Genomic DNA, 23125 nt, shown 5'->3' on the forward strand with positions numbered 1-23125 from the left:
AAAATGTTCAGTAATAGTATCATACACAGCTTACAAAGGTCATCCTATTACAGGAGAGGAACCCCAAATGTTAGCAACTGAAATCTTTTATAATGTATAGGAAGCCTATTTAGCCTCTGCTCAAGAGAGAAAAACTATTTTAAGTATACTGCAAGGAAAACTATTCTGCTTTTTGCTCTGGGAAAACATACCATCTATCTTACAAGGCTCCATTGTGAATAACCACATGAAAATATGATTCATAAAGTTACTGGATATCAGAAGAAACTGTATCACTGTATCACTGTCATCCCGTTGCTCATTAAAAAAAAATTATAGAGGTCCTTGAGTTATGAATTTGCATCCCTGAAATCATCCTTTTCTTCCCCTACTTTGTCCAGCCTAATTAGGAACAGCCAATTCCCTTATACTTTGTTTCACAAAACTGCTTCTGGTATCAAATCCAATACATGGACCCACAGAACTTGGTAAATATTTGGTGGAATCCAATAGTGTACTTTGTTTATCTCCATTGCTTTTACCATGCCATGGGCGGTAAGCACTCTGCTTTTTTTTTTTTCTTTTTGGGTCACTCCTGGCTCATGCACTCAGGAATCACCCCTGGTGGTGCTCCAGGGACCATATGGGATGCTGGGATTTGAACCTGGGTCAGCCGCGTGCAAGGCAAACGCCCTCCCCGCTGTGCTATCACTCCAGCCCCAGCACTCTGTTTTTATCAGAAACCTATTAAGGTTCTGTTACTTAGCACGCCTGGCACCAAAGTGTGGTGAGAGGTTCTCTGTGGAGAGGCTCAGAATATTGACTGTTGGCTTTTGGAATGGGCTTTCTGGGAGCAGAAGAAAGTTTGGAAAGTGTGAGTGAGTGTGAGTATGTGTGTGTGTGTGTGTGTGTGTGTGTGTGTGTGTGTGTGTGTGTGAGAGAGAGAGAGAGAGACAGAGAGACAGAGAGATAAGAGGGAGGAAGGGAGAGGAGAGGGAGAAAGAGAGAGAGAGAGGCAGAGGCAGTTGGTGTTTGTACTATGCTGCTATTTCCTTGTGGCTGTTTTTAAAATGCATGGACACAATTTTCTGCAATGTCTATTCTGGATTTGTCATCCTGCCTCTCATTAATGGGAAACGACTAGCAGTCAGAGCTGGGAGCTGTCAAACCTTTCGAAACTCCAGCTTTTCCTTCATTTTCCCTGAATGCACTCGGGTCCCCGCCTGTTGTGAGCAGACACCGCCCCCAGGCCCCTGCAGCTCCCAGCCTCCACGGCAGGCCTGCCAAAGGCTGCTCAGGGTCACATCCTCCCGCTCAGACTTTCCCCAGAGAAGAAAATCATGAAGGTCAGTTTGGTGCCAAGAAAGCGTCAGCAGTGTGTTTAGAAAAGTGTAGAAAGGCCAATTAAGCCTGTTTCGTGGTTTATTATTATTAGTGGTAATCATTCCTGGCATGCGGTTTAATGGTGTCCGTGACTGACTCAGCACCAGAGTGCGGTTCCTCCACTACTCCCTCGTGTACGCTTTTTGTAAAGTGGTGGGGGGGGGGCGGCGTCGTCCCTGGGGAGCCTCCAGGCCTTGGTTGCTGGGAGGAAGTGCCGGCCTGTGGACCCCGACTTCCGCTAGAGCCTCCTATTCTAACTCCTACCCTGCCCCTCGGGGCTGACCTCTGACTCTGTGGAATTGAAACAGCAAGAGCAGGAATGCGGCTGCCAACACCCACCTCCTCCGTGAAATGCCTGCCCTCCTTGCCTGGCTCCAACTCTAGACTCCGGCGCAGCCTTGATCTGAGAAGGCCTGTTTGGTCGGCCGTGGCCGTGGGTGCCCCAGCCCAGCTCTGGGTTCTGCGGAGACAAAGGGCCAAGCTGATTTTTCTCTGGGCAAGGGCTTCGACCCAGTGTCCCCGCTTCCTGACCTTGGCCCTGGCTGTATTTCACTGCCGCCAGCAGCCGTGGGCCTGATGGGACCCAGGATGGGTCCAAGAAGCAGCCCCGCCTTGCACCCAGCTCTTCCCCAGGCGGGGCGGCATGCAGAGCACATCACTGAGAGGAGTGTTTGGGAAGGCAGGACTTGTTATTCTGTCCGAGGGCTTTTGAGCGAATCTATGCCTCCAGTCTGTTCTGCTCTCTTAAACTTTCTCCTGTTGTCAACACCGCGGTTCTTTCAGGGCGAGAGGTCCTTAAGTTTCCCTCGTGCTGTGCCCAAATCACACCTGGTGTTCAGAGAACAGCCAGGGGGATCCCAACGCCTGATGGGGCGAGAGTTTTGGGCTCTGCCACTTTGAAGGATGCTCCAGCCAAAGCCACAAGCGGACGCATTTGCATTTCGTAAATGTCCTTGGCAGCACCCAGGCCTCCTCATTGTGGTATTTTTCCATTTGGGGAATGTGTGGGAGCGGTGTGTGCAGTCCTCGCTGCTGACTCCCACCGGGGACCTTGCAGGTGATTGGGGGCGGGGAATATTGACCCCTTTCTTCCTCGGGGCTTCCTTCTCTGCGCAGCTGCCCCTGGATTCTGGGCTCTCCTTCCCCATTGGGGATTTTGACTGATTTCCTCCAAGGCTCTGCTTGCCGCCGCCTCCTGGGGCTTCTTCCCTCTCCCTGGCCCAACAGCAACAGCAACTCTTTTGTGCAGTTCCTGAGGCTGGAGGGGGCAGCTCCTCAGAGCCAGCAGCGGATTGCAGCGAAGAGGGTGATGCAGTGTACTAGAAGAGATAAGGCCGGGGGGAAGAGGCCATCGGAGAAAGGGAGACGCATTCCTGACTGGGTAGTGTTTGGCCTTGAGCACACTGTGTTGGAGAAAAGAGACTGACCTCTTGGCCCAAGGACGGTGGGGCGGGTCAGCCCTGGGGAGGGTGAGGCGAAGTGAATTCCTAGCGGTGGTAAGACTAGCCTGAGATCAAATTCCAGCTCGGAGGCCTGTAATTAATAACACACTCGAGCTTTCAGTCACTTGAACACGCATTGAGGCTTACGATCCTGTGCAGGCTTGGGGGGGGGGGAACTGCATCTAGCAGAGAACCCAGGGGGTCAAAACCAACCGGTGACTGTTAGAGGGTGGGGTTCTCAGGTGGAGAACGGCTCCATTTTTGTGGGGTTGGGCTTGGAGGGTGTGGAAGAGCAGAGCGGCTCTGAATGAGGCGGGAGGTAATTCTGTGAGGAGAGTTTGTTTCTGTTCTCGGGAGAGGGCGACTGCTTAGAGTTTTAGGCAAGGGCATGGGATGGGACGGTTTGGGGAAGATCACTTGGGGTCATGCAGGATGAATGCAGAGTTGGGAAGAACAGTGAGGGAGCAGTCATCAGTCCAGACACTAGTTCGGAGACGATTGGAATGAGCTGGGGGGGTTGGGGGGGCGAGGGTGGAGTTCTGATTTAAGGCACTGAGGGATTGGCATTCAGTGCACATGTGATCCTCAGTGGTCTTGGCTTCCATCTGAGGGGCTAGAGCAGGAGACAGGCGTTGAGCGTGCGTGAATTGGCATTCTTGGAGGCTGAATTAACTTAGGCTAGACTTCCGGAAACCCTGACGTCTGAGAGGCATAACTCATCAGAGCCTCATATTTCTCACACTGGCCAAGTTGGCCTTGGTGGCTTGTGAGCTTACCACCCTGCAGGTGCTGACTCAGGGATCGAGTTGTCCAGTGGGCACCTCTAGATGGCTGTGTCCTTGCTGCCAAGGGCTTCAAACCACCACGGCCGTGGATAATTTCTTTCTCTGTCCAGTAGTCAGACACTGAGAGAGAGAGGCTGGAGACTCTGGGGATAAAGGAGTGTTTGGGGAGCAGTGTGTGTGTGTGTGTGGGGGGGGGGAAGTTTGAGGTATACCCTGGGCCACCCTAAAGAGTCGCCGTGTCACTGGGGCTTGTTGGGATGTGAATTGAGGAGCGATCTGAGACAGCTGAGAACAACAGGTTAGCAGGCAGAAACCTTGGCAATGTTCAGCGTCAGCTCAGGATGCTGCTGAGTTATCGGGGTAGGTCAGAGGCAGCATCTTGGGGCGCAGGGCCCAGGTCGGATCAGGTATTTAGGCTGAGCCTGGCCCCATCGGGAGGGAATGACGGAGAGGGGGCCCTGGCGTGCCCTGACGCAGCCAGTGACTCCTGATACTCCTTCCTCATTTGTACCATCCTTGTTTTTCTGATGGGCAGGAACTGTGGTGTATGGCGAGCCAATCACCGCCAGCTTGGGGACTGATGGCTCTCACTACTGGAGCAAGAACTGGGCGAAGGCAGCGGCGTTTGTCACCTCCCCGCCCCTGAGCCCTGACCCGACCACTCCGGACTTTCTGAATTCCTTGCTGTCCTGGTGAGTCCCGGAGACTAAGTCTCATGCTCTGTCCTTACTCTCTCCTCAGACCAAGCTGCCCTGACAGGAAATCTGGATAAAAGTCAAAGCCACCTTGGAAGTCAACCAAAGGAGATAAATTAAAGTATCAGGAACATTCCACTGTGGTGTCCGGTCACCCTTGATACCTCATCAAATTGATTCAGGGCACAGTTGTGTAGTGAAGCTTCTGGATCATGTAATAATCTCCCTGAATTATCTGTCTCCCGAGAGAAAGATTCAAAAGCTTTCTCTGACCTGGCCCATTAAAAGACTAGGCTGAAGGACAATTTGAGGTCATAGATGATGAGTTAACGTCCGGTTTGGTGTTTTCTGTCTAGTGGAGATCTCCAGGTCACTGGAAGTGCCCATTGTACTTTCAACACTGCCCAGAAGGCTGTAGGGAAGGACAACTTCACCCTCATTCCTGAAGGCACCAATGGCACTGAGGAACGGATGTCCGTCATCTGGGATAAGGCTGTGGTAAGAAGCCGGCTTCTTCCTTTGATCTCTGCTTTCCTTTGTCCCGTCCTCTGAGGTCCTAGGTCTTTGATGACCTTGAAATGGCAATCAGGAGAATTCTAGAAGCTGATACTTGGGTGACAGCTTCTAGAATTCTTATGTTTTGAAACCCCAAACCACTAGGAAGGAACCAGGTCATTTGCTCCTATATATTACATGCATGTTTCTCACCATTAAAAAAACACAATAGAACAAAATTTTTTTCAGATATGTCATTTTGGGTCAGTCTAGTCAAATTTTCAGTTTCTTCACTGGGATATGAACTTAGTTCCTTAATATTGACCTTCAGGCTTAGCATTTCACTTTAATTCAGGCATTAATAGGCCTGCATTGAACATAGGATGAGTAAGGACTTTACATTTTTTTAAGGTTTTAAACATAATTAACAAAGGTGTTCTGTTTACCTTCAGGCTTAGCATTTCACTTTAATTCAGGCATTAATAGGCCTGCATTGAACATAGGATGAGTAAGGACTTTACATTTTTTTAAGGTTTTAAACATAATTAACAAAGGTGTTCTGTTTCCTACTGAAATTTTTTTTACTATATATGTACACATATATATAGAAAATGGAATTATATATGTAATTTCCAATATATATATGATGTAAATAATATCTGCTTATTCCAAAAAGAATAAGGTAGGAAAGAAATTGCTCATAATACCATATTTCAAGCACAGAATTATAATGAGCATTTTGGCTTAAACGCCTTTCAGTTTTTGCCTAGGCAGGAGTACACATACATATGTGCATACAAATCATGCATACATTTTTGTTCATGTGTTTTCTAAAAATAATATATCATGACTGGGGCTGGGAGATAGCTCAGCGGGCCGGAGCACATGCTGCCTTTGTGGGATGCTGAGGATTCGGTCCTTGGCACTCTATGGTCTCCCAAGTACCACCAGGAGCAATTCCTAGGTTCCAGCTGTTCCTTCCTGCCTACAAAAATTCTTCGTATTTAAATATATTTGAGAAACTTTTATGTCTTAATGCTGAACAACTACTCATTTCTCATTGGTAATTAAACATTTATGCTGCTTTTGACTTTTCTGTTGGAACCAATGTCCTTGTAGGCACATCTTGGATATATTATGCCTGAAGAAAAATGTTCTAGATGTTGTATTACTTGATGCAAGGGTATTTAAGGCTTTTGGTGTATAGTCAAAGTTCCTTCCAGGAAGACTGTACCACCTTACAAGCCAGCAGCAGTTTAGGACTGTCTGTGTTTTACCAGGCCCAGATTGGAGTTCTTGGTCATCCCCAAGAACAAGGCCTGCTGATTTGGTGAATTTGTGTCTCATTGACTTACACTTCATTTCTTTGGTTATTAATAGAGTAGATCTGTTCTCATATTTTTTAGCATTTTTAAAATTTTCTTTTACTACCTGCTCATTAAAGTTAATTTGATGTATTTTAGTTTGGGGGCAGAGCAGCCCTCCCAAGTGCTGCTCACAAGACCCCCTGGCCGTGTTGGCCCAAAGTTCAGTTGCAAGGGCTCTGGAGGGCAGGGTCACCCAGGTCACCTTGGCAATGCTTGTGGGCATCTGGGATTACATTGGGCAGTGCTTGGGAGACCAGGTGGTGCTGAGCTTGAACCAAGGTGGATCTCATACAGGGTGTGCACCCTGACCCCCATACTGTCTCTCTAGCCACAATACCAGCTCTTTTTTTTTTAATTTTTAAGTGGGAGGAGGGGTGGTCACACCCATTGGTGCTCAGGGCTTATTTCTGGCTCTGCACTCAGGACTCACTCCTGGAGGGCTTCGGGGACCAGAGGGGGTGCAAGGCAGGTGACTTACTCTCTTTGGCCCCAATAACCTTTTTATTTCTTTGACTTGTTTTCTGATTGTTTTGAGCAGATTTCCTAACTCAGAGATATATTCATTTTCTCCAATCCTGCATTTATAAGAAAGTGGAGTAGTAGGAGGGAAAAAGAGAAACAGGAAGTAGAATACGAGGAAGTGTGATTGGCACTTGGATATACTGTGCCAGATGCCAGGCTAAGACTTCCCTGTTATCTCAACTAGAAGCCCAAGTCTGTGGCCTGTGTTTAAAAGATTGTCCTGTGAAGCCAAATGCTATTTCCTGAAGAGGCATCACACTCTCTTCTTCAACATTGAGCTTTCATTTCGAAATAATTATAGATTCCAAAGATGTTACAAAGATAGACACAAAGATCCTTTATACCTTTGCCCAGTTTCCCCAATGGCTGCATTGTCTGGTGATTATAGGACTCAGAGCAAAACTAGCAGATGAATGATGGTGCAATGTGCATCTGTGTGGTTCCATGTCATTTTGCTCAAAGAGATTCATGTATCCACCTTTGCAATCAAGACACAGATTTGTCACTGCAAAGACTCCCTTCTAGTGGCCCTGGGAAGCCATGCCCTCCTTTAATCTCTGGAGGAATCTCCGAATCATCCTTCGACTTGTTTTCCATTTCTATAACTTATTTTTGGATTGTAAATGAATGTACACTTTGGGGAGTTCCTGAGAGTATTCTTTTGTGTTTAGCACTGTGCTTTTAGCATCATTCTAAGTTATAAATTTCAAAAATCTCTCATTTTTTTATTTCACTCTTCAACTTTTTTTGTAGGAGTGGCAGTTTGGGCCACACCCATTGGTGCTCAGGGCTGGCACTTGACTCTATACTCAGGATCACTCCTGACAGGGTTCAGGAGACCATATGGGGTGCTGGGGATCTAATCCAATCAACTGTGTGCAAGGCAGGTGATCTACCCATTGTACTATCACTCTGGCCCCTCCACTTTTCAACTATTAACCCACTTTTGGTATATGTATTCTTCTTCAGGTCACTGGGAAGATGGATGAGAACCAGTTTGTGGCTGTGACCAGCACCAATGCAGCCAAAGTCTTCAACCTTTACCCCCGGAAGGGCCGCATTGCTGTGGGATCTGATGCTGACCTGGTCATCTGGGACCCTGACAGCGTTAAAACCATCTCTGCCAAGACCCACAACAGCGTAAGGAACCGTACACGACTAACCCAGATGAATTCCACTTATAGGAAGGGAGAGCCGGGGAGGGGGTCACCAGATTTATGAAAAGACTTGCTGTGTTAGGAATGAACTATTTCCTAGGTTAGAGTGCGACTTGCATTTAACTGAGAAATAAGTAGCTATGTCCTTTTCTTTTGTTAGTCAAGTCACAAGACTGTGACTTATGGAATGTCATGGTCTCTCAATGACTAAAGATCGGCTTCTGTCTTAGGAATCTTTAGAAACGCCAAAGTTTTTTTTTTTTTTTTAACTCATCCCAGGATGGTAGAAGCTTCAAGAACTTCTTGAAGTCAAAATGACATTTCATGCTATGGTTTGGTACAGCACCTTTCCAGTGTTTTGGCAGCACTTGGAACAAAGGATCTTTTAAATAAAATATTCAAAAGCCCATGCCCAATGGGGCACTATTGATCTCTTAAGCTACTTTTTTTCTTATGGAAATGTGAATGACATTTTTTCTTATTGACCCGAAGGAATTGGTTGACTTTGACTTTTCCCAAATAGAAAAAAATCTCCTAGGTGGCCATTGTGATTTTAGGGGCTGCAGATTTGGTGCCTCTTATTTCTTGGTCTGAAAGAATGTAGGAGTATGCTCTGCCTTGGGAAGGGCACCATGCCAGGTGACTTCATGCCACCTCTCAGGCTTCAGGTGAGCTTAGAGGAAGGAGGTCTCCAAGATTCTGGAGTCAATGGGTGTTCGGCAAAAGTGATGGATGCCATTGTTTTTTGTTTTTGTTTTTGTTTTTCTTCTTGGGTCATATCTGGCGATGCACAGGGGTTACTCCTGGCTCATGCACTCAGGAATAACTCCTGGCGGTGCTCAGAGGACCATATGGGATGCTGGGAATCAACCTGGGTTGGCTGCGTGCAAGGCAAACGCCCTACCTGCTGTGCTGTTGCTCCAGCCCCGCCATTGTTTTTTGATAGAAATAATTTTTATGAATGTAGACATGTATGTTTATATATGAAACATAATTGAAAAAACATGGGCAAGGGGAAAACTTTGAAAAAAAGGTAAACATGGGATGGAATTATTTTCTGACCGAAACACACATGAATCTTCAAGTAAATTCTCGGTGAGGATATTTTAGAGGAAATTCTGAACTGAAGGCCGACTCAGTAGAGATTCTGATCCTAGAGTGCCCACTGCAGAGAGCCTGAATCACCAAGTACTGGTGCTGTCCCCAGTTGTCACGGCACTTCTGGTGTTCCCCAGGAGAACCCTGAGCCTGCCCCCAGAACCCAGTTTTCTCTCAGCAGTTTTCTCTCAGCATTGCACACCTCTGACCACTGCTGCTGGCACCTGTGGGTGCTGGTGTGTTGGGTGCCTTTTGCAAAGGCTGCCCGACTCTCAGAATGTACAGTGGACTTTTTCTCTCCTCCCCACTCACACCCTCATCCTACCCGCTCAACTCTCTGGTCACACCCATGGGGAACTTGGGCCACAACACTTGGGGGTCCAGAATGGCTTCTTCGGGGGTGGGGTTCCCACTGACCCAGCTCGTCACCCGCACTTAGCATCCCATTCCCGTTTGCTCTTTCATTTGCCTTTCTCGATAGCGGGATGCTGTTATTATCCCAGCTGGGAAGATAAATGAACTGGAGGCTTAGCGAGCTGCGCGGCCAGTCTAACGTTACATAGCTATTTTGCGGTGGAGCCAGAATTAGAACCCAGCATTGCCCGGACTCTTCCCTGCCAGACAGTGTGTGCAACCCCTCGGTCAGAGGGCGAGGGGGACAGTGCTGCCCTTCCCCAGCAGAGTCCTTCCCCCAGATACTAGGACGAGCTGGACCCACCGCGTAAGCTGCTGATAGCCTCTCCGGAGAACTTGCATTTGGAGTTCTTTTTCTTATTTTGCCTTTTTTTTTTTCTTTTTGGGTCACACCCAGCGATGCACAGGGCTTACTCCTGGCTCTGCACTCAGGAATTACTCCTGGTGGTGCTCAGGGGACCATATGGGATGCTGGGATTTGATATCGGCTGCGTGCAAGGCAAACACCCTACCCGCTGTGCTATCACTCCAGTCCCTGTCTTTTTTTTTTTATTAAAACACTTTTTTAATGAATCACTGTGAGGTAGACCCTTATAAAGCTGTTCAGGAATGGATTTCAGTCATACAGTGTTCCAACACCAACTTCTCCACCGGTGTCCATTTCAAAATCTAGCACCAGGGTCCCCAGGTTCCCTCCCATCACCCCTACCCCCTGCCTGCCTCTATGACAGCTGATTTTCTTCTCTCTCTCTCTCTCTCTCACACACACACACACACTCCTCTCTCTCTCCCCTTTTGGGCATTGTGGTTTGCAATACCGATGCAGAAAATTTATCAAGACTATCCCTTTACCTACTCTTAGCATTTGGAGTTCTTAAGCCAAGAGAGGGAAGAATAAAGATTCAGGGGGACAGATGCTGCCCTGTAGCCATTCCATCCAGACCTCCTCAGGACAGTGGCACTGCCCATCCTTGGCCCCAGGAGCCCCCTGTGACAAACGCACACTGTTTGTCACTCTTCTCCACCCTGACCGTTTGAAGGAGCATATCCGTGCCGCATTCATCGTCCCGAGAAGACACGGAGGAGGCTTTTCTGGTGTAATCCAGCAGGCTAATTAGCTGTAATTTGGAGCATTTAGCTAACCATTATTGACAGCCCTGTTGCTCAGCCTCTCTCTCTCTGGGCTTTCCAGGCATCCCGCCATATGACTCATATAGGGAGCATGTGTGCGTAGAGGGTAACGTGCCTTTACCCGGAGAGGGATGAAGCCTCTGTCGCTCATGGTCAGATGGAGGCGCTGAACACCTTGGACTGTGATGCCCTGATGGGACATGTCCCTTGGGGTCCTGAGCTGGTTCCTCCGTTTCTCCAAATCAGGACATGGCCCCTAGCTCTTCTGATGTCTACAGGCAATGAGATGCAATGGGTAGATTTTCTCATGTCTCTGACTGCAAAGGGGCCATTGAAAGGTGCCATTGAAAAGTACATGATTGTAAAGTAAATAATCAAGTATTTTCTAAGGGTGTAGTCTGAGAAGTCATGGGCACGGTGCTTTTCTTTTCTTTTTGGGGGCCACATCCAAAAGGCAAGTGTCCTCCCGCTGTACTGTCTCCCTAGACCCTATTTTCTTTGATCTTGGCATTGGTCGTCCAAAGTGGGTGGGATTTTGAGGTTTGGAAGAGTGGGTACAGAGACGTCTTCAGAGTCAGCCAGCCAGTGGATGGCAGCGGTGGTGTGAATGCAGGGTAGAGGGCTTGCGTGCACACTGATATCCAAGACAGACTAAGTCCAGGTGTAGACAGTTGACTGCAGAGTTCCCTGGATGGGCTGAGGCTCGCTCCAGCCCCGGCATAATTCACCCTTTGAAGGTCGTGCCAGAGCTGATAGGATTCTGTCATGGAGGCCTGAGCACGTAGGCGCCCTCTTTAGTAAGCCGGGGGAAGGAGGTCCATGAAGAAATTGGTGTTTTCAGATAGTTCAAGCGATCTGCTTAGCCTCTCACTCATTTACTCTTGGATTTCACAAAATCTCTTCTCTGACGCCAACGGCTAAGAAATTCCATTGATGTCTGTATCAAATTTGATTAAATTATGATCAATGTAATTGATTTATACCCCACTACATATAATTTCCACCCTGCTCTATACAATTGGATATGTGCTTGATACGCTTGATTTGACGGAAACATTAATTTGGCTGAATTATGGAGTTCGATACATTCATCACATTCCACTGATGTATATGTCAATCATCATTATTCAATTTGTGTTTGAAAGAAAAAAAAAATCCAAGATGTGGGGCTGGAGCAATAACACAGCAGGTAGGGCGTTTGCCTTGCATGCGGCCGACCTGGGTTCCCAGCATTCCATATGGTCCCCTGAGCACTGCCAAGAGTAATTCCTGAGTGCAAAGCCAGAAGTAAGCCCTATGCATCGCCGGGTGTGACCCAAAAAAAAAGCAAGAAAAAAAAAATCCAAGATGAGGAGTCAGTTAGAAGACTCCTGTAGAAGCCCCTGTGCCACCAAGGCTGGAGTAAGTCAGAGGTGAACCCTGTGACCCTCAGTGCTGGCATGGGTGCTGAGAGGAGTGCAAGTTGCTATTCACTCAAGACCGTAGTCTGAGTTCTTGATCCAGCAGGGTCCAAAGGAATCTCCACCTGAGAATTGAATTCAGTGTCTTCTGCACAGTATCCCACGAGGCCAGTGGAGAAAGCACCCCGGCATCCCCCTCTAAGGACCCCCGTTCGGTCTAGGTTGATGGCCGTGGCATAGCTCCATCTGTTGGCACATTCTGATTTCCGGACATGTGAGTGTCTCGGACTTGAGAAAAGACAGTCGTGTGCAGCCCAGGGCCTGAGAATGCAGGCATAAAGTCTGCTTTAGACCCAGGGACCTCTCTGCCGCATTCCGGCAGCAGCTTCCTTCCACGTTACACCTTTGAGTCTGAGAGCAGCGCTTTCAGCCAACGCTGCTGCCTTTAGACACCAGCTGTGAGCTGCTAAGCCAGCCTGGCTGCGTCTCCACGTTCACGAGCTCCCCCGGAAGCATTCTCCTAGTAGCACAAAGATCGAGGCAGAGCTTTGTGATTCAAGACTCACGCCTGTGGTGCAGAGAACCTGGACTGAGTTCCCCAGAAGCCCAAAGCTGCTTTGCTGGCTTTGAGCTGTCTGTGATCCCCTGTAGCCCTGGATTCAGCCCCAGCCACGCTGGCTGTGAACAGAGCAGGAGGAAGCAGGAGAGCGGAGGGGCTTGGGGAGTGAGTAGATTTCCCAAATCCGGGCGACAGCACTGGGTGAATCAATGCTTGGAGTTTTTAATGCCTCTGTTCTCAGTTGCCTTGTTCCACGACCATTTACATGCATGTAGAAACTCCCCCTGTTTTCCAAGAGAGCACAGAAATAGGTCACTCTTTCACCCCAAACACTTGAAACCAAAAGGATGGGGGTATTGCTTGGAAAATGAATGAAACCTCAAACGTTTTATCAGAGGTTTGTGTCCGAAGTGGCCGCAGTCCTTTTATTTAGGGATGTCTGTTTCACCACATTACTTGCGTACGGGAACGCGAGGCAGCCAGTGGTAAAACTACTCAGGGCTGACCCATTTCAGGACAAAATTTTGAACTTGGACAAAGAAGGTCATTGGATCTTGCCACTAGCAGGAGCAAAATCAGACTAATGCAAGGAATCATTTACTGCACATTTGCACACCATTTACAAAGCCATAAACTTTCTTGTAGGATTTGTTTTTCTGTTCAGTCAATAATCCTCTTTCTTCCAAATTCAGGAGAGGCAAGAAAAGATTAACCCGAATTTTTTTTTTTTTTTGGCTTTTTGGGTCACACCCAGCGGTGCTCAGGGTTCCTCCTTGCCCTGCACTTAGGAATTACTCCTGGCATTGCTTGGAGGGGCCTGTATGGTATGCCAGGAATCAAACCCGGGTCAGCCGTGTGCAAGGCAAATGCCTTCTTCGCTGTACTGTCACTCCAGCTTCTAATGCATATTCTTTTGTGTGTGTTTGTGTGTGTGTGTGTGTGTGTGTGCGCGCACGTGCGCACGCGCTTTTTTGGGTCACACCTGGTGATGCACAGGGGTCACTCCTGGCTCTGCACTCAGGAAATACCCCTGGCGGTGCTCAGGGGACCATATGGGATGCTGGGAATCGAACCTGAGTTGGCTGCATGCAAGGCAAATGCCCTACCCGCTGTGCTATCTCTTCAGCCCCTCTAATGCATATTCCTGACAGGGCTGTTAAGACAGAGAGTGTGTGTTCCAGCTTGGGCTGTGATTCTGTCCGCATGGGAGCGGGGCTTGGTGGACCACCCTGGGGACAGCAAGGCCTTCTCCGACACTTGCTCCCTCTTCCAGGCTCTCGAGTACAACATCTTTGAAGGCATGGAGTGCCGTGGCTCTCCCCTGGTGGTCATCAGCCAGGGGAAGATTGTCCTGGAGGACGGCACCCTGCATGTCACCGAGGGCTCCGGGCGCTACATCCCCCGAAAGCCCTTCCCTGACTTCGTGTATAAGCGGATCAAGGCAAGGAGCAGGGTGAGTAGCTTTAACCTTAAGAAATATATATATATATTTTTTTTTTTCTTGGATTAGATCCACTTCCATAAACAGCAATTTGGGTCCAAATATTAAGATAAATTTGGAGGGATTTGTGGGGGGGAGAGGCGCAGTGTAGTCTTGTAATGCTGAAAATCAGGATACTGGCAGGAGGATCAGCTGTGACCAGCCAGAATAAATGAATCTCTGGCCTGTGCTGTGGGGAGGTGAGCGGGCAGGGGTTTTGGGGCCAGAGGAGGGAGCCACTGCTGTGGACCCAGGGAGACGACTATTTTAGGTAGAGGGCTTTTTGAGTAGGGTTTTGAGAGTATGTAGGAGTCTGATAAAGAAGGTATGAGGTATGAGGATGGTATGAGGATTATGTATGAGGATGGAATATGCATCTTCTTTAAAGCACGGTGAACGGTCTATAACACTGATACTTGGAGACTGTGACATAGGGAAAGAGGAGAGCTTTAAAGGGAATTAAAATAGGGGGAAATTTGTAAGCATGGAGCTAGATTTTGAATATAAAAGGATAGCCTGCCAGGGGATCCCTATCAGGTTTAAGTTGAAGTGCTTTGAGGACAAGAAGTTAAGAGATGTTAGTCAGTTTGATCAGCCCCCGTGTCCCATGACAGGGAGCTTTGATGTCACGCTGGTGTTTGTCCTGTTGTTGAACCGGTCTGTAAGGGAAGCCCTGCATCTCGTGACTCATACGCTGGCCATGGTCTTGGCCCCTTCCCCCTCCCCTCCGGAGGGTCTCCAGGGAAGACATGGCCTCCATGAATGGCATCTGGGCTGACGGGCTTTTGTGTTTTGCAGCTGGCGGAGCTAAGAGGGGTTCCTCGTGGTCTGTATGATGGACCTGTGTGTGAGGTGTCTGTGACCCCCAAGACTGTCACTCCTGCCTCCTCGGCCAAGACATCTCCTGCCAAGCAGCAGGCACCCCCCGTCCGGAACCTGCACCAGTCGGGATTCAGCTTGTCTGGTATGGCAACGCTTTGGCAAAATGGGCAACTCTTTGGGCCACAGTCAGTACAGTGGAGGGTCTTGAATCAGTGTTGTCGAAAGAGCAGAAGTAGAGATGAAGGACAGTTGGGAAATACTGACATCAGCAGGGAACATTCTCGGCCAACAGCCAGTTGGGCTTTTTTAGAAGCTTCACATCATGCTTTACCGCATGTTAATGCCACGTTGCTTACACTCGGTGTCATACCCAATATAATAAGATGACATCTTACCAAAGTACTATGTCTAGTGTTTCTCTATAGACTATTGTAGAAGTTCTGCATGTGGCATTTCAGTCACTTAGCCACATAGCCTAGATGCTAACTCTGCCACAATCTCCTTCTCTAGAAACTGGCTTTATTATTTTATTTTATATTTTTGCCTTTTGGGTCACACCCAGTGATGCTCAGGGGTTACTCCTGGTTCTGCACTCAGGAATTACTCCTGGCAGTGCTCGGGGGACCATATGGGATGCCGGGAATTGAACCCGGGTCGGCCACGTGCAAGGCAAACACCCTACCTGCTGTGGTATCGCTCCAGCCCCTAGAAACTGGCTTTAGTCATAGTAATAGCTGATCATGAGGCAGCTATGGGGATCCAATGTGGTAATATGCATGAAAAGTGCTCAGACAGAGCCATTTGATTGTTGTTATTTGCTTGGATAAAATATGAGCGCCATGGCAGATAAGGAGAGAGAATCCAGATTTAGTCTTTCTTACTTGAAACTATCAGTCCTTCACTTGACCCTTTCCAGAATTTTGTCTTCCATGGGTTGGAACAATAGCTTGTATGGTATTTGCCTTGCACATGGCTGACCCGTATTCTACCCCGGCATCACATAAGTTCCCTGAGCACCACCCGGAGTAATTCCTGAGTGCAGAGCCAGGAGTAACCTCTGAGCATTGCTGGGTATGATCCAAAAACAAACAAACAAATCTTTGGAATTCTTCTTTCCACTCCTCTAAGCCCTCTGACCCAGATACAGAGCCACAGTTTCCTGGTTGTTAAAGAAACAGTTGTTCACATTTAAAATTTTATAGGCATTCCTTTTTTTTTTTTTTTTAGGTGAAATCTTCCTCCTTATATAATTCAGCTATTGATCATAGTTTTTTATTTTGGAATTAGGGAGCTATCTCTTCTTCATTAAAACCTTCTAGTGTGTGAATGGGAAATATTAAATTTATTCTCATATTCACAGCTCTTCTACCAGATTCACATTATCTTTCTTCACTGTCACTGTCATCCCGAGGCTCATCGATTTACTGAAGCAGGCACTAGTAACATCTCCATTGTGAGACTTGTTGTTTTTACTGTTTTTGGCATATTGAATACGCCACAGGGAGCTTTCCAGCCTCTGCCATGCGGGCGAAATACTCTCAATAGCTTGCCGGGCTCTCTGATGGGTTTAGAGGAATCAAACCAGGGTCAGGGTCAGCTGCGTGCAAGGCAAATGCCCTACCCACTGTGCTATCGCTCCAGCCATTATCTTTAAAGTTGATAAACACGGGACAATTAGTGTACATCTCCCTATGTCTTCAGTTAACAGAAGCTCACATTTCTGCATCAAGGTCATATCACAATAGAAAGTCAAGTCGGAATGACTTGTCTGTATCATATCACTGTATCACTGTATCACTGTCATCCCATTGCTCATTGATTTGCTGGAGCGGGCACCACTAACGTCTCCATTGTGAGACTTGTTACTGATTTTGGCATATCAGATACGCCACGGTTAGCTTGCCAGGCTCTGCCGTGCAGGCGAGATACTCGCGGTAGCTTGCCGGGCTCTCTGAGAGGGACAGAGGAATTGAACCTGGGTCGGCTGCATGCAAGGCAAATGCCCTCCCTGCTGTGCTATCGCTCCAGTCTGATCATAAATAAAGGGAAATAATTTCATGTTCCAAAAAAAATGAAACAGTTGTTCAGCTAGATTTTGTTTTGTCATTTTAAAAAAGTTACCATGCATGTCATTTACAGGTCACTCATACTTTTAGTAAATCATAAAGGTGAACATGGGAGTGTATATGCTGCCATTTCCCACCTGGCCGTTTAAGTGTAAAGAACCATCATTCCGTCTCTGGAGTGAGGCTGGAGGGACAGGGCTGGGGGAAGGCAGAGAGAGGACCGAGTCTTCGCCGACGCCCTACCCACTGGGACCCTGAGATCAAGCTGGAACGTACAGCGTGTTATTTTATAAATAGTTCGACTTACAAGGAGTGGATCCAACGCTCTTCAGCAAAGACTGCTTTTATGGTCTGAATCTCTGTCCACTGGAGGCCCCGGGGCCCGGCCTGCTCTCTCCCAGGAGTGTTATTTCAGTTTGTAGCAGGAACTCTCATAACTCACTTTTGACCCTCACCTTCTGTTCTCTGCAGGCGCTCAGATTGATGACAACATTCCCCGCCGCACCACCCAGCGTATCGTGGCTCCCCCTGGTGGACGTGCCAACATCACCAGTCTGGGCTAAAGTTCCATGCAGTCCACTGGGGACGTGGGACAAGACAGCTGAGGACATTCGGAGACTTCCTTCCTTCCTTCCTACCTTCCTTCCTTCTTTTTTTTTTTTTTAAGAGCCTGTGATAGTTACTGTGGGGCAGCCAGTTCATGGGACTCCCTCTGGGACCCTTCATTCCATCTTTCACCCAGAGTCACTGATTTCGTTCACCCACTTCCCTCCATCCCTCGAACATCACACACAAGTCTGTCCACCAACCCCGATCACAGAACCACATCAAACATGCAGACATATAAACCAAGCAAATCACAAGGGTGTTTCTCTCTGCCCTCTGTTGTACTTCATTAATCCTCTTCCTTTTCCTGGGGGGGTGGGGGGGTGGGGAAGATAAAGTGAATTGCCCAGAGCTGCCTTTTTCTTTTTAAAATTTTTTAGAAAAGTTTTGTTCATGGGGCGGGGGGGTGGGAGGGCTAGGTGGGGTGGGAAGGGGGAGGGATTTTTTTTTTTTAATACTAAAATTGGAAAGCCTAATTCAATACTAATACAAGGGTTTGAACTGGACATCCTAATGATGCAATCATATAACCATCAGGCTGATCAGGATGGACAACTGACTTCCGATCCTCCTGAGAGGCTTCAAAATGTCCACATGTCATTCCGTAGTCTTTCTTCTAGGTCACCTGTAGATAAAGGGCAGATTTTCATTTTGGCCTAGATTTTGCTGCAGATTAAGTCTATGGAGGAATTGCTTCTCCTCTTTTCACCTCTTTTCTGCTCTCTCTCTCTCGCTCTCTCTCATCAAGAATATTTTCACAGCTGTCTCTTTTCACTGTGTTTCTGCTAGCTTGTGTCTCTGAGATGCTGTTTTCTTCTCCTTTCCTCATTTTCTTTCCAAATGACCAGTTCCATCAATCGACTGTGGTCCTAAGAACCTACCTAGAAGGATTTGAGCTTTGTCATGGCAACCATAGAGTAATACTCTGTCCCTATCCACCCAGGACTGGTGCCGCCTCCCACTAGGAGGATACACACTTGGGTCTGATGCCACATCTGTTGAGGGGAAGGGATCCACCAGAGTATCCTATGTGGGACCAAGGGTGGAAGCATACGGAGAAGTTCAAGTCAGGCTACAGGATGTCAGGACTGTCTCCCCGTGCGTTAGTAGTGCCTATAGAGCCAATGCAACCTGTAACTTGTGCTCCTGAACCCAGTGTATCAGCCAGTCTCAAACCACCCACCAGCCCAGAGTGTTGAGTAAGTGGGCGTCTGGCCCTGAAGCCTATTCTTCTGTGCAAAGTGTCTTTGGAATTTCCAGGCTTCCCCTGGAGGTGGGAGGTGGAGACCACCTCAACATTTTTCTTCTCTAAATATTTATATTAAAAACAACAAAAAGCTAATGCAATATAGGTAGCCCTCCTAAACTCAGAAAATCATTGGGAAATAGACCTAAAATCCATTTCACTGGGTCAGAGTGGGGGTGGGGAACTGTATTCTGAGTGGGATGTCATGTCAGCACTGCAGTCGGGAGGACATACGTCATACTAACCGCGTGGCTCTCTTTAATAAAGGCCACGGCTGAGCTTGGCTCTGCTTCCCGTGTCTATCTCTCCCATGATCCTTTTCCATGAGCTGCCTCCGGGCCCATCTCTACATCTGCTGATTTGTGTCGTGTTTCCTTCCAAACATGTTTACAGGTTCTCCTAAGCTCTCTCCTAATGTTATGTTGGCAGGCTTTTATAAAACCAAATCTGCTTTTGTAAAGCATAACACAAAAAAAATGTAGGTCATTCCATCGTCACTGAACTTGTCTCTCTGCATTTTTGCCTTTGGGGTTGTAGTTGGGGTGTATTTTTTTTGTCGTTGTTGTTTATTTGTTATTTTAAAAGTAAATTGCACTTTTAAAGAATAATTGGTTAACTTAATATATTTGCTTTTTTTTTTCTCACCTGCACTTAGAGGAAATTTGAACAAGTCGGAAAAAAAAATTTTTTTGTTTCAATTCTAAGAAACACTTGCAGCTCTCTAGTATTCACTTGAGTCTTCCTGTTTTTTCCTGTACAAGCTCATGGTGATTTTTGGTTATTTTCAATGTTTCCTTAAAGCAACATAAAACCTGAAGATTACCGCAGGCTTCGTCAGCATGTTTACCTGTTGGCTTGCTTTGTGTGTCTGTTCAATGAATGTCCTATGTAAATGCTAAAATAAATGGACAGTGTCTCAGAACTGAATAACTGCAGTGACTTGATGCTCTAAAACAGTGTAGGATTTAATAATAGATGGTTTTTAATCCTTGGAATTGTGATTGTGACCCATGAGTGGAGGAACTTTCGATGCTAAAGCCGATAATATGTGTGGCCAGAAGAGTATCTTTGGTTTTTGGCTTTTTTTTTTTTTTGTAACCACTGTCTTAATGGCAAAATAATTATGGTTAAAAAACAAGTCTCGTGTTTATTATTCCTTCAGAACGCTGTGTTATATCACCATGGAACACCTAATAAAGCAAACTGTGGTTGTTTCAGGGGTGTGTGTGTGTGTGTGTCGAGATGTTCTGGGAGGCAGCTGCCTGGTGTGGCTGCAGCCCCGCCTCCCCTCCAAAGCCTTTGGGGCACCTTTGGCTTTGTTTTGTTGACTGTGCTCACTCAAGGGTTCTCACTGCCTGTCCCGGGTTGTTACGGCCCCGGCCACCGAAGGTGAATTTTAAGTGTCAGAAATGTGTAGACTCTAATCCCAGAGAACCTCCACAATCAAGCTGCAAATAGGTGATCCGGGAGCTGGGTGGACCCCTAGGGGTTTGTGTGGTTACACCTTAGGGCTCTTGGTAGCCTTAGGGCTTGTTTACCCTGCAAAGCCCTTGAGGTCTATAAAAGATTGGGAGATACAGACCAGAAGTTTTTTATGTCTTTTTTCCTTTTTGGGTCACACCCAGCGATGCTCAGGGGTTACTCCTGGCTCTGCATTCAGGAATTACTCCTGGTGGTGCTTGGGGGACCATATGGGATGCCTGGGATTGAACCAAGGTCGGCTGTGTGGAAGGCGAACACCTTATCCACTGTGCTATAGCTCCAGCCCCCCAGAAGGGTTTTGACAGGCTTCCAGGGCTCCTCATGAAGCACATGCCCGCCAAGCCAGGCCAGACCACGTGTAGGAAGGAGCGATGAGAATCCCAGAGGATTGGGTGCCTGTTTTCACATGTACGCCGTTAACTGGCACAGGCAGTACTGACTGACAACAAGAAAAAAAAAAACCAGTTTGTGTCTGGGACTCCCTGGGCCCATTATCTGTTGATAGTATGATTTTTTCTCTTCCTTTCTTTTTTTGTTTTCTTTTCTTTTTTGCTTTTTGGGTCACACCCAGTGATGCACAGGGGTTACTCCTGATTCTGTGCTCAGGAATTAGTCCTGGCAGTGCTCAGGGGACCATTTGGGATTCTGGGAATTGAACATGGGTCAGCCGCATGCAAGGCAAACGCTCTACCCACTATGCTACCACTCCAACTCCATCTTTTTTTTTTTTCTATCCAGTACTGATAAAACAGGATATGAGATGCTTGACCAAAAAAAAACAAATCCCCAAATCCCAGTTTTTGTAAAGTATGGATGAAAAGAAAATAAGAGTAGAAAAAGCAAGATCAGGCCCAAGTGGAATGAGTACAACAGGTTCAGAGTTAGGTTGGAGACGTATGCGAGAGCTCCGATTGTTCTAACCAGAAAAACACAAAGGGAAGACATGGCTGGTTACAACGTTTATGGTGACCAGAAGATAGAAGTGTTGGTTTATCAGGAGGTGCACAGAGATTTGCGGTCATCAGACGTGATTGCCGGAGTGTTGAGTGTTTAGGGATTGCTTGTGTCCGGTCCATGACTCAATGTTCATGACTGAGCACAGGAAGATGTTTATGGCACCTGTGTCTCAGTTAACCTCAGGCCCAAGAGCCATCCTCTTATTTTCTCCTTGGCTTTATCTTACACCAAGACAGCTCTCATATCATGCATGTGAACACCCCAGCTAGCAAACAGACAGTCCAAGGGATACCTGCACCGAGTATGTGGTGCGTTCTCTAAGGATGGACTTAGCAGAGGGGCCTTTGTAGAATGGTTGGGCTCCTCTGAACTGGAAAGCAAGAGGCCCAGTGCCAAAGCTGGTTGAGGAGAGGCCGCACAGCCTCGGGTATACAGGCTCTGATCCAGAGTTTCTCATCAGCTCCGACTCCTATCAGGTAAGTGGTGTGACTGGAAGATGGCTAGAAAATGCATCTGCAGAGGGAGTATTGTGGGAGCCGAGGTACATGCTGGTGTGATTTAATCTCATATATACATTGTGTGGATTAAATCTCTTATCAGAGAAAGGTGTGATTTAATCCCCAAATTGAGAATGAGAAGAATGGAATTGGAAAGCATTCTCTTTCAAGAAATTTTTTTTTTTTCCTTTTGTCTTGCTGTTGTTTGTCCCATTTCCTGTTTGGTTTCTGTAGCACTTATTCTCTTAAGGAAGACACATTTATTCCTTTGCTCAGCCACTAAGATGGGGACGAGTCTACACAGTGCCACTGGTTACGTGTGTATCGTTTGGAAAGAGTTTAACTTCTGTGGGCTTTAAAAAAATCTTTTTTTGTCCTCTTTGCAAGAAATAAATGATGCACTGCGTTCAGCCTGAATCTCAGCTTGCCCACCACTGGGAAGGACAAGTCTTTAGTCAGCCCCCCAGTACATATGTGGGGATAGTGGGCTGGAGCAATAGGACAGTGGGTAGGTGCTTGTCTTGCACATGGTTGATCCGGGTTTTAGCTCTTGCACCACATACGGGCTCCCAAGCACAACCAGAAGTGATCCCTGAGTGCAGAGTCAGGAGTAAATCCTGAACACCACCAGGTTTGCCCCCTAAACAAATACTGTCACTGCCACTGTCATCCCATTGCTCATCGATTTGCTTGAGCGGGCACCAGTAACATCCCCATTGTGAGACTTGTTGTTCCTGTTTTTGGCATATAGAATACACCACGGGTAGCTTGCCAGGCTCTGCCGTGTGGGCGAGATACTCTAGGTAGCTTGCTGCGCTCTCGGAGAGGGGCGAAGGAATCAAACCTGGGTCGGCCACATGCAAGGCAAATACCCTACCTGCTGTGCTATCGCTCCAGCCAAGAACCTTAATTTGGGGATGACTAAACAGCAACAGGATGTGTTGAAAACAGTCTCCTAAGTGTTTCTCCAAAATTAGAAATAGACGAGCAAGTGAGGACGAGCTTAATGAAGTGCCGAGAACCAAAAGCTATGAGACAGTAAAGCTGGTGTTGATTGTTTAATGAGACAATCTGTTAGTTCATAGCCGTGTTGATGATAGCTAACATTTATTGTGTGTCAGGCTCTGACCCAAGGGTGTCATACATAAAAACTTCATTTTTACAGAGGCCCAGAAAAAGCATGAGTATGTTTGCTGCTATTGATGAGATGAACCTGATCAGAGGTCAATACTGTATTATCAATCATTTATTTCTCTTCTCTCTCTAATGGGAAAGTTTCAAGGGCACGGGGAAAAGAGAGATGGTAAGCTCCACAGAATAAAGCAGAGCCATTGAAGAAAATGAGAGCTATGCAGAAAAGAGTTCAATGAACTCACAAAGCCAACACAAATGCGGAGTTATGTCGACTCTCAGAGAAGAAATCAGAGGTCTGTTGAGTGAATAATGTTTATTGAAAGTGTGTTGAAAAGGAGCAAAAGGACTTAGAGATGTAAATGTATCATCATTTGAAGAGTGTCAGGAGACAGGGACAGGTGGTGCTGC

The 23125-nt window shown here is 47.2% G+C and overlaps 1 protein-coding gene across 2 annotated transcripts in view; it reads left to right on the top strand.

Moving 5' to 3' along the window:
• The window catches only part of DPYSL2 (dihydropyrimidinase like 2), a 151168-nt gene extending 131304 nt beyond the window's left edge, over positions 1–19864 (top strand). For both annotated transcript variants that reach the window (XM_004619136.2, XM_004619137.2), the window contains exons 9-14: positions 4125–4281; positions 4641–4782; positions 7638–7808; positions 13701–13880; positions 14706–14871; positions 17267–19864. In XM_004619136.2, coding sequence (XP_004619193.1) covers positions 4125–4281; positions 4641–4782; positions 7638–7808; positions 13701–13880; positions 14706–14871; positions 17267–17358 — 908 coding nt within the window. In that variant the 3' untranslated portion in view covers positions 17359–19864. The remainder of the gene's footprint in view (positions 1–4124; positions 4282–4640; positions 4783–7637; positions 7809–13700; positions 13881–14705; positions 14872–17266) is intronic.
• Positions 19865–23125: the final 3261 nt, after the last annotated feature.

This window comes from Sorex araneus, chromosome 7 (genome assembly GCF_027595985.1).
Source record: "Sorex araneus isolate mSorAra2 chromosome 7, mSorAra2.pri, whole genome shotgun sequence".
Classification (NCBI taxonomy): Eukaryota; Metazoa; Chordata; class Mammalia; order Eulipotyphla; family Soricidae; genus Sorex; species Sorex araneus.